The sequence below is a fragment of the Physeter macrocephalus genome, chromosome 4, assembly GCF_002837175.3.
Source record: "Physeter macrocephalus isolate SW-GA chromosome 4, ASM283717v5, whole genome shotgun sequence".
Classification (NCBI taxonomy): domain Eukaryota; kingdom Metazoa; phylum Chordata; class Mammalia; order Artiodactyla; family Physeteridae; genus Physeter; species Physeter macrocephalus.
In genome coordinates this window covers 50,214,375-50,227,352 of record NC_041217.1, presented here as the reverse complement: position 1 = coordinate 50,227,352, position 12,978 = coordinate 50,214,375, and the positions used below count along the sequence as shown (strand labels likewise).

At 40.3% G+C, this 12,978-nt stretch overlaps 2 protein-coding genes across 5 annotated transcripts in view; one reads left to right on the top strand and one right to left on the bottom strand.

Annotated features, from left to right (window-relative positions):
• The window catches only part of TOR1AIP1 (torsin 1A interacting protein 1), a 48,307-nt gene extending 42,291 nt beyond the window's left edge, over positions 1-6,016 (bottom strand). For 2 of the 3 annotated variants that reach the window (XM_007104667.4, XM_007104668.4), the window contains exons 1-2: positions 5,124-6,016; positions 3,321-3,395 (exon numbers count right to left, since the gene is read on the bottom strand). In XM_007104667.4, coding sequence (XP_007104729.2) covers positions 3,321-3,395; positions 5,124-5,604 — 556 coding nt within the window. In that variant the 5' untranslated portion in view covers positions 5,605-6,016. The remainder of the gene's footprint in view (positions 1-3,320; positions 3,396-5,123) is intronic. The other variant, XM_007104669.4, reaches the window with a different exon arrangement.
• Positions 5,197-12,978, top strand: part of LOC102977145 (torsin-1A-interacting protein 2) — a 39,292-nt gene continuing 31,510 nt past the window's right edge. The window contains exon 1 of one of the 2 annotated variants that reach the window (XM_007104664.3): positions 5,197-5,286. The gene's annotated coding sequence lies outside the window, so the exon portion shown is untranslated. Of the gene's footprint in view, positions 5,287-9,908; positions 9,991-12,978 lie in introns of those variants that run through there. The other variant, XM_007104665.3, reaches the window with a different exon arrangement.

Genomic DNA, 12,978 nt, shown 5'->3' with positions numbered 1-12,978 from the left:
TTGTTTATCTATTTTATATATAATAGTTTGTATTTGCCAATCCCAAACTCCTAATTTATCCTTCCTCCACCCCCCTTGCCCCTTTGGTAACCATTTCTAAGTCTGTGAATCTGTTTCTTTTTTGTAAATAAGTTCATCTGTATCATATTTTAGATTCCACATATAAGTGATATAATATTTGTCTTTCTCTTTCTGGCTTACTTCACTTAGTATGATAATCTCTAGGTCCTTCCATGTTGCTGCAAATGGCATTATTTCATTCTTTTTAATGGCTGAGTAGTATTCCATTGTGTGTGTGTGTGTGTGTGTGTGTGTGTGTGTGTGTGTGTACACACACATATACATATACACATACCACTTCTTTATCCATTCAGCTGTTGAGGGACGTTTAGGTTGCTTCCATGTCTTAGCTACTATAAACAGTGCTGCTATGAACATATGGGTACATGTATCTTTTCCAATTAGAGTTTTCTCTGGATATATGCCCAGGAGTGGGATTGCAGGATCATACGGCAACTCTATTTTTAGATTTTTAAGGAACCTCCAAACTGTTTTCCATATGACTGCACCAATTTACATTCCCTCAAACAAGGAAGGGCTTATCCTTAAACTTGCACTTAAAGCAGTTTTCCATCAAAGTTGACTCCTGTTTAAATAATTCCTTTGCTAGAAAGACTTTATAACCATTCATTTAATGACTTCCCTAAATTCTTTCTCCTATTATTAAGAGGAATGATACAGGAGCATGCCAAGTGCTAGATGCAGTATAATTTTTAAAAGCACCTTTTAGAGTAAGAGAACCCCGAGTATCTCAAGTCTCCCAAAGATACACATATCCTTATTTCTATATTGTAGCACAGTATGATATCGATATATTCCAGGTAATCTATGCATAAGTTCCATCGATCTATCATCTATACTGGGAAATGTTTTGTCTTTTCCATTACCAACTATAGCATGAGCTTCTTGAGAAAAAAGAAATGCTTAAGCAAAATTTTATGAACTTCACATCTCCTGTAAAGTGCTGTGAGGAAAAAAAAACCCCACCTTATATCTGTATGTTTTACTGTGTACAAACTGACTTGGCAAGTACTATATCATTTTTGCAGTGGCCTTGTGAGTTAGGCTTGCTAAGTCATACAGATAAAGGCCTGAGGTTTAAGGTGAGTAGCTAATTCAACCAAGGTCCAGTGCTCTTTCCACAACATTATGCAGCCATGTACCTCAACAGCAGTCCTTAAATACAGGCCTAATGTGAACTCCGAAAGACTGTACGAGACATTCTATTGTATAATCGTTGTAAAATGGTCTATAGGCTGGTGCTCAACAGTCTTCATTACATCAATTTACTTAACTCCATAATTTTTATAAATTTACTGTAGGTTTTAAAAATGAGAAATTTTTGTTTCTCCCTGTATAAGGGACATGAAATTAAATCTCCTGTAAATAAAATTTCAAGAATATGGTTTTTCCACATGGCCTAGAAGGACTTCCCTGGTGGCGGAGTGGTTAAGAATCTGCCTGCCAATGAAGGGGACACGGGTTCGAGCTCTGGTCCTGGAAGATCCTACATGCCACAGAGCAACTAAGCCCGTGTGCCACAACTACTGAACCTGTGCTCCAGAGCCCACAAGCCACAACTACTGAGCCCGCGTGCCACAACTACTGAAGTCTGTGTGCCTAGAGCCCGTGCTCCGCAACAAGAGAAGCCACCGCAATAAGAAGCCCACGCACTGCAATGAAGGGTAGCCCCTGCTCACCGCAACTAGAGAAAGCCCACGCACAGCAATCAAGACCCAATGCGGCCAAAAATAAATAAATCTTAAAAAAAAAAAATGGCCTGGAAAATCTGTTTATAGCACCTATCACTCAAAACAGTTTTCTAAGGTAGTTTATAATCTTAACACAGTACCATAGGCTATTCAAGGAATTAAGCATAAAGGGTGTGTTATTTGGAACTGAACTTGAACCAGATATTTATTAATTCTAAACTGAGAACAGAACAGTTTAAATTATAAGGAATAATCTTATTAGAAGCAATGGGTAAGGAAAGAAGTTAGGATTTGGGTTTAAAAATAAAAAGCCAGAGATGATCAGTTTCAATAGCTACAATCATTTATTGCTGTGGACTTTTCTGATATCAAAAAAAGCAAACTGAAAATAAATGGAACTAAAAACCAAAGGATGTTACGCATTAATGACAACTTAATCCTTTCCCTTGTTTTTCAAAATAGTTTAAACAGGTTTTAAAACATTAAGTAGACTATCAAATGTACCCTATTGTCATGTTACATTGATACTAAGATGCAAATATCTTTACACTTCAACATCTCTGAAAGTGGGATGTATCATAAAATCTAAGGCATATTACAGTTTAATTGGCAGCATTTCTTCCTCCTAGGTGGTACATAAAACAATGACAGTATATCTTACAACTGATGAGATCTTAGATTTGATGAAATATATTATCAAACTGAGATCGACCATATTGTGTCATGATTTTACAATGCAGACCATTTAATCCATTCTATTTTATTTATTTATTTTTGGCTGCATTGGGTCTTCATTGCTGCGCGCAGGCTTTCTCTAGTTGCGCCGAGCTGGGCTACTCGCTGTTGTGGTGCGCGGGCTTCTCATTGCAGTGGCTTCTCTTGTTGTGGAGCACCGGCTCTAGGTGCGCGGGCTTCAGTAGTTGTGGCTCGCGGGCTCTAGAGCGCAGGCTCAGTAGTTGTGGTGCACGGGCTTAGTTGCTCCACGGCATGTGGGATCTTCCCGGACCAGGGCTCGAACCCGTGTCCCTGCATTGGCAGGATTCTTAACCACTGCGCCACCAGGGAAGCCCTTAATCCGTTTCAAATGGAAAGTAGTGTGACATATTCATTCATTCAACACTTAACAAGCTTTACTGAGTAGTAATTATTACATGGGACAGTGACAGTGAGGTACTTGGGGCAAATGAAAGGGCTTTGGAGAAGACAAACCTGGGTCTGAATTTGGCTCAGTTACATAGCAAGTAATCTTAGAGAAAAGTTAGCTACTCTGAGCTCTAGTTTTCTCACCAAAAAATGGGTACATCTATCCTGCATAGTTATGTGAATGAATTAACATACACAAAGTATATGGTACTTAGTAGGTACTCAAGTATGTGCCCTGTCTTTTCTTGACACATGCTACTATTGCTTAATTCAATAAACAACCTATAAAGAAGATTCACTGAAACCCTGAATGAGGTATGATATGCGACCCTTGATAGACCAGGCTGTAATCTATACATAAAAAAAGCAGGCACATAAGGAAAACAATAAACTCACTCTTCTTACCTGGAGTCTGTGTTCTCCTGATAGTTTTCTTTGAGACGGTTGGGCTTAAAACAGTTTGTGAAGGTGGTTCATCCTCTAAAGAACAGATATGACAATTCGAAAATTCAGAATATGTGAACTGAGTAGAAATTATGTATATTAACAGCAATATATAAACAGAAATGCAAGTAATTCATCCCTTCAGAAATGTGTTATTAGGTTTACCAAAACTTAGGAATTTAACTAGCCAGAACTACTCTTTAAGACAATATAAAAATAAACTATTCACCAATGATGCTTTACAACAAAATTACATTACTTTAGAAAATTTAAAAGATGGGCTAAAGCAGAAGAATGAAAAACGTGTAGATCCTTATAGATTTACTAAAATACAAGTATATCCTTTATGTGTTAAAAAAAAATTAGTTTATACAACTGCACCAGCCTGTGTGGGAGAGTCAATACAATTTAACATATATATTTTTTGCCTTCTAAAGCATTCTTCCATATATAGGAGATACAGAATGAACATAAGCACGGAAGTATAACGTGGTCCTTCAAATAGATAAATATATATGTACGATCTTTGTCTTCAGAAGTTGACAATCTTAAAAGAGAGATAAAACTAACATATATATCAGTTAAACTGTCTTGAATTGCTACTCCCAATACTAATTTACATTATTTTTTTAAAAATTTACATTATCTTTAACATAGTTTCCAAAATCAACACATCTTCCAATGTGTCAGCACTTCACGTCTTAGCCGGTAAATGTGCAGCCTATTACTCTGCTCTAACCTGAAAATCCACCTCCTCTTCATCATATCCATCAAAGGTCTATAACTAACTATGTAATCCCATTATGATTCAAATCCCCTGATTTTACATCATAGGTGCCCTACGGGGAGCCAACATGAAACTTCATCGGTTACTCAGTGTTAGATGGGGGAGAGGGGGCAGGGTGGGAGAAGATGGATTAAGGGGGTTGATTCATCTGTGACTTTCCTAAAACTATACAATCACCTTGTCAGTATCCTTGCGGCCCATTCAGACAAAAACTAATTAAGAGTCTTGCTTTGTCTGGTTACTACTTAACCATTGACGGTCCCCAACATGCGAATTTTTGCCAGAGACCATCACACTCTAGAAAGAGCGATCAGCTCAAGTTTATCAGGCACTGGGAAGCTTCAAGTTCAGGATAACTGCCTTACCCCATTTCGGTGTAAGTATTTGGGTGGGGTCTCAAATCAATTCATCAACTACACTTGTCCTCAAAACGGCGACTCACAAAATTCCCCTCCCTCTCTCCCCACCTGGGTAGTGATGGAAAAAGACTGAAAAGTTAGATGAGAACCAAAATTCTCAGCTAGGGACTTCTGGCCTCTGAGAGTTAAAGGAGGAAATGGAAGTGGCTTTGGTAGAAACATCCGCAGGACAAAGTGAACCGATATGAAACCAAGCCCGGAGTGATTCAGTGTCCCGCATGCCGCCTAACTCGCCGTCCCAACGTGCAAGCCTGCAGAAAAGAGGCAATCCTGACACCCCTAAATTGATGCCGAAGGATGCACGCGGCTCCCCGGCTCTGCTCAGGTAGCTCCGCACGACTGCCTTCCCTTCCAGTGCCCCCGCCCCTGCCGCTTTCCCGCCAGCGGTCGGGGCGGACCAGGCGTGGGGTCGCACGCCCATCCGGGCGGAGGAGCCCCGAGGCGGTGAAGTCCAGAAAGGCACACGCCCGGCCGAGGCGCACACACCCTCTGCGCGCGCACGCTCGCTGCACTCCCTCCCTGGCTCGGGGCTGAGACTGTTACCTCAGTCGGCCTCACCTTCGGATGAATGGGAGTCCCGTAATCCTCTCCGGGCTGTAACCGGAGACGGCTGAAGCGGAGGCGGCTGTGAGTGCTGCTGTTGCTGGAGACGAGTAGCTCTTCGCGTCTTCATCTCCTCGGCTTCCTGGAATCGCGGTTGCCTCCGCTGCCGAGACCGAAGGTAATAGGAGCGTTCTCTCACTTCCTCTTTCGCCGAATCGGGCCGGAACTCTTCTAGCGGAATTTGTCTTCCCACCGGGGCCTTTTCTTTGGCCGTCCGGGGCTCGAAGTCGCCGTACACTTCGGGCGGCTCTTCTGAGAACCTCACTTCCCGCCGGCCGTGGCGCGACGGCGTAGGAGTTCCATACGCAGGCGCGTCACTGCCGCCGCCATTTTGAGGGGCGAGCCGAGGCCTCCCCTCCCGTAGCGGAGCCCTGGGCGTGACGTACAGCCCCCATCCTTCCCTCTCCGGCTCCGCCCGCCACCCCTCGCCTGCCATAGTTGTTGACGTAGCTTGAGTCGATCGCGAAGGTGTTTTGCGGGGTCTCTAGAGTCTCCCACCGTTGGTGGCGATGGCTTTTCGGGTGCTTGGCAGTGGTGTCGACGGTCAGGGAGGCAGTTGAGAGTCGCCGGGGCTGCCGCCTGCGTCGTCGCTGCTGTGCTGCAAACCCGCCTCTGGGCCCATCGTGTGTTCTGAGGGCTGTGGGAGAGGCAGTGCCTGTGCTGGGTCAGTTGCCGCGGGTCACTCCCGCCTCCTGGCTGAAGGCACCAAAGAGGAGGAGAAGAGGGAGGAGGACGTCGCTGTCCTCGGCCTTCAGGGTGGGAAGGAGGGGACGACGGAGAAGAGACCACTGGTTGGGCAGAGTGCCGGTACTCGGCCCGCTGCTCCTGGCAACTGTTGCCGGCACGCAGGAGACGTCCGGCCCGTCCCCCAATACCGAGTCCCTGGGAAAGGCGGAGTGGAGGGGGAAGTTTCGGTCCTCACCCCCAGGCTGTTGCGCAGTTTTGCCGCAGCCTCTTTGATCGACTGCTGCCTCCGCCGTACCTTTCCAAGTGTTCCTTATCAGGGATGATAAGAAAGATACTTTTGCAGGTGTCATCTTGGAGAAAATTTTAGTTTCAAAGCCTTTGGGAAGGCATTTAACCACTTTTTAGGTATTAAGGCACTCGAGTGTACGAAATGGGATCTACAGGCATACTCGGGTGGATTAACATTTGCAAAATGTGCGCATAGCAAGCACTTATTCCTGGTTTCGTATAAAAGCTCTAGTCCAGGGCATCCCTGGTGGCGCAGTGGTTGAGAATCTGCCTGCTAATGCAGGGGACACGGGTTCGAGCCCTGGTCTGGGAGGATCCCACATACCGCGGAGCAGCTAGGCCCGTGAGCCACAACTTAGCCTGCGCGTCTGTAGCCTGTGCTCCGCAACAAGAGAGGCCGCGATAGTGAGAGGCCCACGCACCGCGATGAAGAGTGGCCCCCGCTTGCCACAAGTAGAGGAAGCCCTCGCACAGAAATGAAGACCCAGCACAGCATAAATAAATAAATAAACTCCTACCCCCAACATCTAAAAAAAAAAGCTCTAGTCCAGCAGCACTGTTCAGAAAGCTTGCTAGTGCTGTGTTATGGACAGTGAGAAATAAACAAATACTTTAATTAATGACGGCACTGTAATTTTCACTTGTGATCCATTATTTTTACTTTGATTCTGGGCATGACTTGATATACTGTATTTGATATAGGGTTTTCCTGCGTTTAGTTTACTGAATAAGAAAGCATGATAAAAGCCTCTGTTCCACCTCTGGGTACCGTATTTGCAGATGTGGATAAGCTGCAAATATCTAACCAAATTTAGACAGAATGAGGGAATGTTAAGTTAGTATAAAGTCTGAACAATTATTGAAAAAAGATTAATCTTGCCTTCAAATATACACACACTTCTTGGACGGCTTTCTATAATTGATTTTAGTGACTAGATTTTAAAAGTTGCAATTTGGATAGCAATTATAATGAACGAGCCTGAAAAATTTGAAGGTATTTAATTGTTTATTCTTTCATGTATTTAAAATCACTTTAGAATGTTTTTGAGCAACTCATTTGTCCAAAAATTGTCCAGAAATTTGGCCACAGACAAGAGGAATTACATGCTTTAGAGAATCACCTAGGTTTTTGCCTGTTAGGAGCTTCATTTAGTTGAGCTTTTTTTTCCTGTATACAATATAGCCAAAGAAACTGAAGGAATAGCAACATGGGAGATGCTACTTTTAAAAAAAATCTTGTCTTAAGGGAAAATTAAAAGCATGTTCTCCCTCCTCAGCCTGAGTTAGATAGTATATTTGGAAGATTCATGGGACTTAGTCTTTTCTGACAAAATGCTGAAAAGTGTTGATACTTGGTTAATACCTGGCTTTTATTTACCTATTATATTACTCATTATTAACATATAATAGTAAAAGTTCTGTAATAAAATTATTAAAGAATATAAAACTTTATAGTATTAATATATAAAGTTCATATTATGAACAGTAATGCATATATTAAGAGCCTCTTTAAAACAGTTACCAGGACAGGTGACTATATAGAAACTTGGTTACAGATTGTAAAACTTAGCTTTGGGGGACATATTAAAGAGAGGAGGTTCTATATATTATTGAATATTCAGTACATGTGTTATTTTGTAATTAAAAATGCTTGTAAGAGCTTAGGAATGGTTTTCAAAGAAACATCATGAGAAGCTTGAAGTAAAATCAGAGGAACGGCAACTTTAATTTAGCATTAACACATGTATTTGCTTAGGATTTTCCCTCTTTATCTAGGTAATAAGGATACATAATCCTAGCTCTGCCATACGTGCCTCCCACACCTTAGCAACTTTACAAATACCAACTTTCATCACTAACTGGGAGGTAAAGGTAAACCCTTGTCAAACCGGATATTCTGCTGTAGATGTTTTCCAAACTAAAAGGGTGGCCCAAAAGAGGTGACATTACAGAGACAGACTCATAGCTAATATTATAAGGGAATTGCTGGGCTGCCAATACCAAGAGAGGAAACATGAGCTCCATATGTTAAACAATTACTTTGGGAGTTTGAGATATGTAGAGGAATTCAGTGAATCAAAAGAGAGCAAGAGAAGAAATGATTACAACAAAGAATATACTCATCAGTTTAATTCATATATTTATTAAACACAGAATAGATGCTTAATAAATATATGAATTAAATTAATGAGAGTGTTCTTTACCCTGAGGGAATTTGCCATACACTAGGGAAGACAGATATACAAAACATTATAATTCAGGTTAAATGACTGGCAATTTAAGGACCTAGCTATTAGGCCTAAGTCTAGAAATCTAATGTTCTTGACACTGGATTTCTAAATAAAGCAGCTATTTTTAATGAAACATTTTATTTTAAAATAATAAGATAATTTTTGTACATGAGTTTTTTTGTTTAGGGTAAGCAGAAATCCTGTTGTTTACTGAGAAAGCATTTATCAATTCATTGTGCATAATATCCACACTTTTGATCAGACAGAGAAATAACTTTGGGATTATATCTTAGTAGAAAGAGGAAACATTGTTATTTTTAATAAGGAAAAGATGATTGAAATATTAAATAAGAGGAAGTAAAGACACAGTAGCTAGCTGCATTTATTCCCCATTCTCCCAAGTGATAGAAAAAATATTTTAAAGACGGTTAATACAATGAAAATGTCTAGAAATGAAGTGACTAGAATATAATAGTCTTCCACTTATTCTTTGTTGAATTAGAAATTGCAGTCAATTAAACAGCATCTAAGAATGTTCCCAAATCTTGTGTCTTCTGCCAAAAAAAGGATGGTTGAGAGGTGAAGACCAAAAAATCAGTTACATGAAGAATCAGTAATCCAATAAATTATTGAGCTAGTGCTATGTACTAGGCAAACCCTGTTCTAGGTGCTGGGGATACAGCAGTAAAAGAAGAGACCAAAAGACAACCCTCCCTGCCTTCTAGGCTTTTATATTCTATGGGAGTCAGATAAAAATCAAAATAAGTACAATAGTGTGTTGGTCAGGAGTGTTATGGGAAAAAATCAGGAAAGGGGAAGTGAGATTTATGGGAGTAGATTTCTTCTATGTTGTATTGAATTGGTGCAGGTCAGGAACAGGACTTTGAGACTTACTTGACTTTGCCCTTAACCAATTATGTGTTCTTGCGTAAATTGCTTGCCATCTCTCAATTTTCATTTTTATAAAATTAATAGATTAAGATAATAGCTATTTTTTATTCATCATTTACTAATGTCGTTTAGTAGACACTGTTATGTACATTAGCTCATTTACTCACAACCACCTTATGAGGTACTATGTATGTAGCGTTGTCTGCATTTGACAAGAGCAAACTCGGGCTTAGATTAAGCAATTCGTTTGAGGACATGCACCTCGTAATGGCAGAGGCCGGCTTCTAAGTCAAGTCTGACTGGTGCTTGTCAGTATCATTGGCTAGTACCTCTCAGTGTTGGTTCCATTGGTTCTTTGAGCCTATGAACTTTAGGTCTTTATGAGGGCTTAGGGTCCTCCAGGGTCTTGCAGGGATGCCTGCCTCCGGGTCTGGTAGCAGCCCGAGAACGCGGGGAGGCTTGCGGTTCTGCCGCTGCACTCACCACACCTCCAGCTTCCAGCTCGGCCGCTGTCGCCTGCGGGGAGGAGGGGCCGGCGCCTACCAGTCCCAGCATTCCGCGGGCGCCTACCCTCACCGCGGAGGTCGCGGTCACGTGGGCAGGGACGGGACGACGTTCTGTTCCGCCGCGTCCGAGGGGTGCAGCTTAGCGTTGTGGAGCAGAAAGAACACTCTAAGGGCTCTCCTGACATTGACAGTCGACGATTTAAAACCCCGCTAGAATTTGTAAGTAAAATTTGTATACAACTTTTCCATGTTTTAATATTTGATCTCATACCTTCTTTTTAAATATCTTTCAGAAACGGTCCTTCCCCACCCCCACCTCCTTACCGCAAAAACCTTAAACGGAGCAGGTTGGAGGTATATTTTTGTTTTGGAGTGAAAAAAGAGAAACAGAATCGTATAAACATTAAACAGAATAAGGTGGGAATAAATGTTTGGTTTAGACTTTGAGACGAGAAGCAGAATTCCTATAAGGTTCAAATGTAAACGGGAAATCTACCAGTGCAGGTGTTATTACTCCCTTTACCTTCATGCTTAACAGGATCCCATCATTCGTCTTTTTAATCTTTATAAGATAGTGTCCGTGTTCCCCCCACCCGCCTCGCAATCCCTCACTTGCCACCCCTGCCTTTTAGCCTTAATGGTACTAAAAAGAGCGAAGTTTTAAGTTTTAGTAAGACCCTGCAATTACCAATTAATTACATATTATATATGTATTCCCAATTGTATTTCATACCCGAGAAAGTTTACCCCTTTTTCCTTCCTTCAAAAAAGTTTACTCTCTACTTAATCAGTAGTGCTTAATTGTTAGACTTTACAGAAATCAGTTAACCTTAATCTGATTCAACACACTGTTTCAATTTTACCTGTCTTTAAGTTTTAAAACATTTTATTTTGGATCTATATGAGACATCCTTTCCTTGTCTCTGTTTGTTAAGAATTAGGGCTGTGGCTGTTATCCATATTTATCAGTTTTGTTTTTCAAGCACAGGGTTAGTATATAAATGGTCAGTGGGAAATAATTTAATTTAAAAAGGAACTTACTGGTAGAGGAACTAAAAATGTTCCTGGAAGCCTTTGTGTGGATTAGAACAGTTTGAAAAACTGACATTTGCTGTGAAAACTTTGGGAGTCTTTCCTGAGTAACGCTTATTATGCTGAATGCAGAGCCCAGAACTTGATTACCAGTTTTACTGCTGGTTTATCGTAACCATAAGTGACTCATTTAAGCTCTATTTCACTTGTTTTTCTTCCTAGTGTAGAGATAATACTAGCCTGAGAGCTTCTATAGTTAACAAAGTAATAAGAATTTAGCTAATTATTTGAGGATTATTGGGTATTTAAATAATGTATAGCGTCTTGTATGTAATTTATTTTTGCCTAGGAGGTAATTTTAAACTGTATACAATGGAAATCCACATTTCTCTGAAGTGCCACTTGAATTTCCTGAAGGAAAGTTTGCTCAGAGAAGCCTTGTCTTCTTTATGCTGTTTTTCATTTTTCATTTAGAATTTTAATTGTGTTAAAATTTCGTTAATAGTCTATATTTTATAATGACTACTGTGTCCCACAAGAGATAAGTCAACATAGTGATTATACTTTATCGTAAGTTTTGCACAGCAAATCAAGCATTTGTGAATAAAGAAAGATGTCTCCAACATTGGTTATGAGTGTAGACTTTGGAGTCAGAGCTGAGTTTGAATTCCTGTTCTGTCACTTTGTGGCTTGGGCAGGTTGCTTTATCTCTCTGAGCCCATTACCTTATCTTTAAAGTGGAGAGTCATAGGGTTATTTGGAATATTAAATGGGTTTAAGGACTCAATAAGTGGAAACAGTTATTACTAATTGGACTACTTTCTTCTTTACTAATATTAAAGGAAGTGGCACATGGTTTTGATAATCAAAATAGAAAGGAAGAAAATTCACCAATAATTCCACTACCTGAACAAATCAAATTGTTTTTATTTTTATATACTCTTCTTTAGCCCTTGATCATGGGTGTACATAATGTAAATATAATAACATTTTTGCCAAAAGGCAAATTTAAAACATTAATTTGTAAACTTCTGAGGGTTTGTTTTAATTATATAAATAGAGCTCTCTGGTTCTGCCTTTATTTTGATCTACTAGTGAAGAAACAGCAGAACTTTCCTTTAGCACAGTCTCCACTTGCTTTCCCCATTCCAAAAAATAAAACGTCTAGTTGCACTTTTACTTAACAGTTCAAATAATAATAAACACATCCTGAGACTTCTTTTGTGACCCCATAGAGGTAAGTGCTGCACATTATCACTTTAACCCTCATAATGCTTCTTTCATCTGGGTAGTTATTCCATATTGTGGTTAAGAAAACCAGGGAAATAGGGCAGAGTTCACCAAGTCAGGTGCTGGAGCAGTCATTCAGGCCTAGGCAGTCTGCCTTTAGAGGACTGTCCTGCAAGGATTTCATATTTATAGATTCACTATATGGATGTTGAGTCATATATGTAGGCAGGAGATGGTCCTGCAGGCTGACTTACAACTTCTTTGTATAAGAGTAACAGTATTTGTACTTTATAACTACCATGACCACATGTAAAAAAAATTTTGTGGGAAAACAAAGAAGAGTAGGGAAGTGTTCAGTGCCCTAACAGATGAGGCATTCACCTATAGTTTTATTAGTTGTGGCAGTAAAAATATAATTTATGCACAAGTTATTAAGAGTAAATTTTCCAAAAAAAAAGGTAAATTTTCCCTTTTTTTTATTAGGGATAAACATAGTAAACAGGGTTTATAGTGATGGAAAGCTAACTCTTCTTCATTAAATCAGTGTTTCGTGTTTCTTAAATTTTATAGCGAGCATCAGAATCATCTGGTGAGCCTGTTAAAACAAATTCCTGCACCAGACCCTCAAAGATTCTAGTCTGGTAGGTCTGGGGTGGGGCCCAAGAGTTTGCATTTCTAATAGGTTCCCAGGTGATGCTAATGATTTCCAGCTAATGAGTTTAGTAAGGAAACAAATAATAGTGGGGGTTGTCCAAATGTTGACCGGATGGTGAAACCCCAGTAGCAATGAGCACCCAGCTCTTGTTTTTAAACACTATCCTCTGATAAAAGGAGCTAGGATTTTTTTTTTTTTTTTTGAGAAGTACTTGATTCTAGGTCTGAGTCAGGGAAAATACAAGGTGAGTCTGGATACATCTTGTGGTGCTTGAAATTAAGTAAATGTTC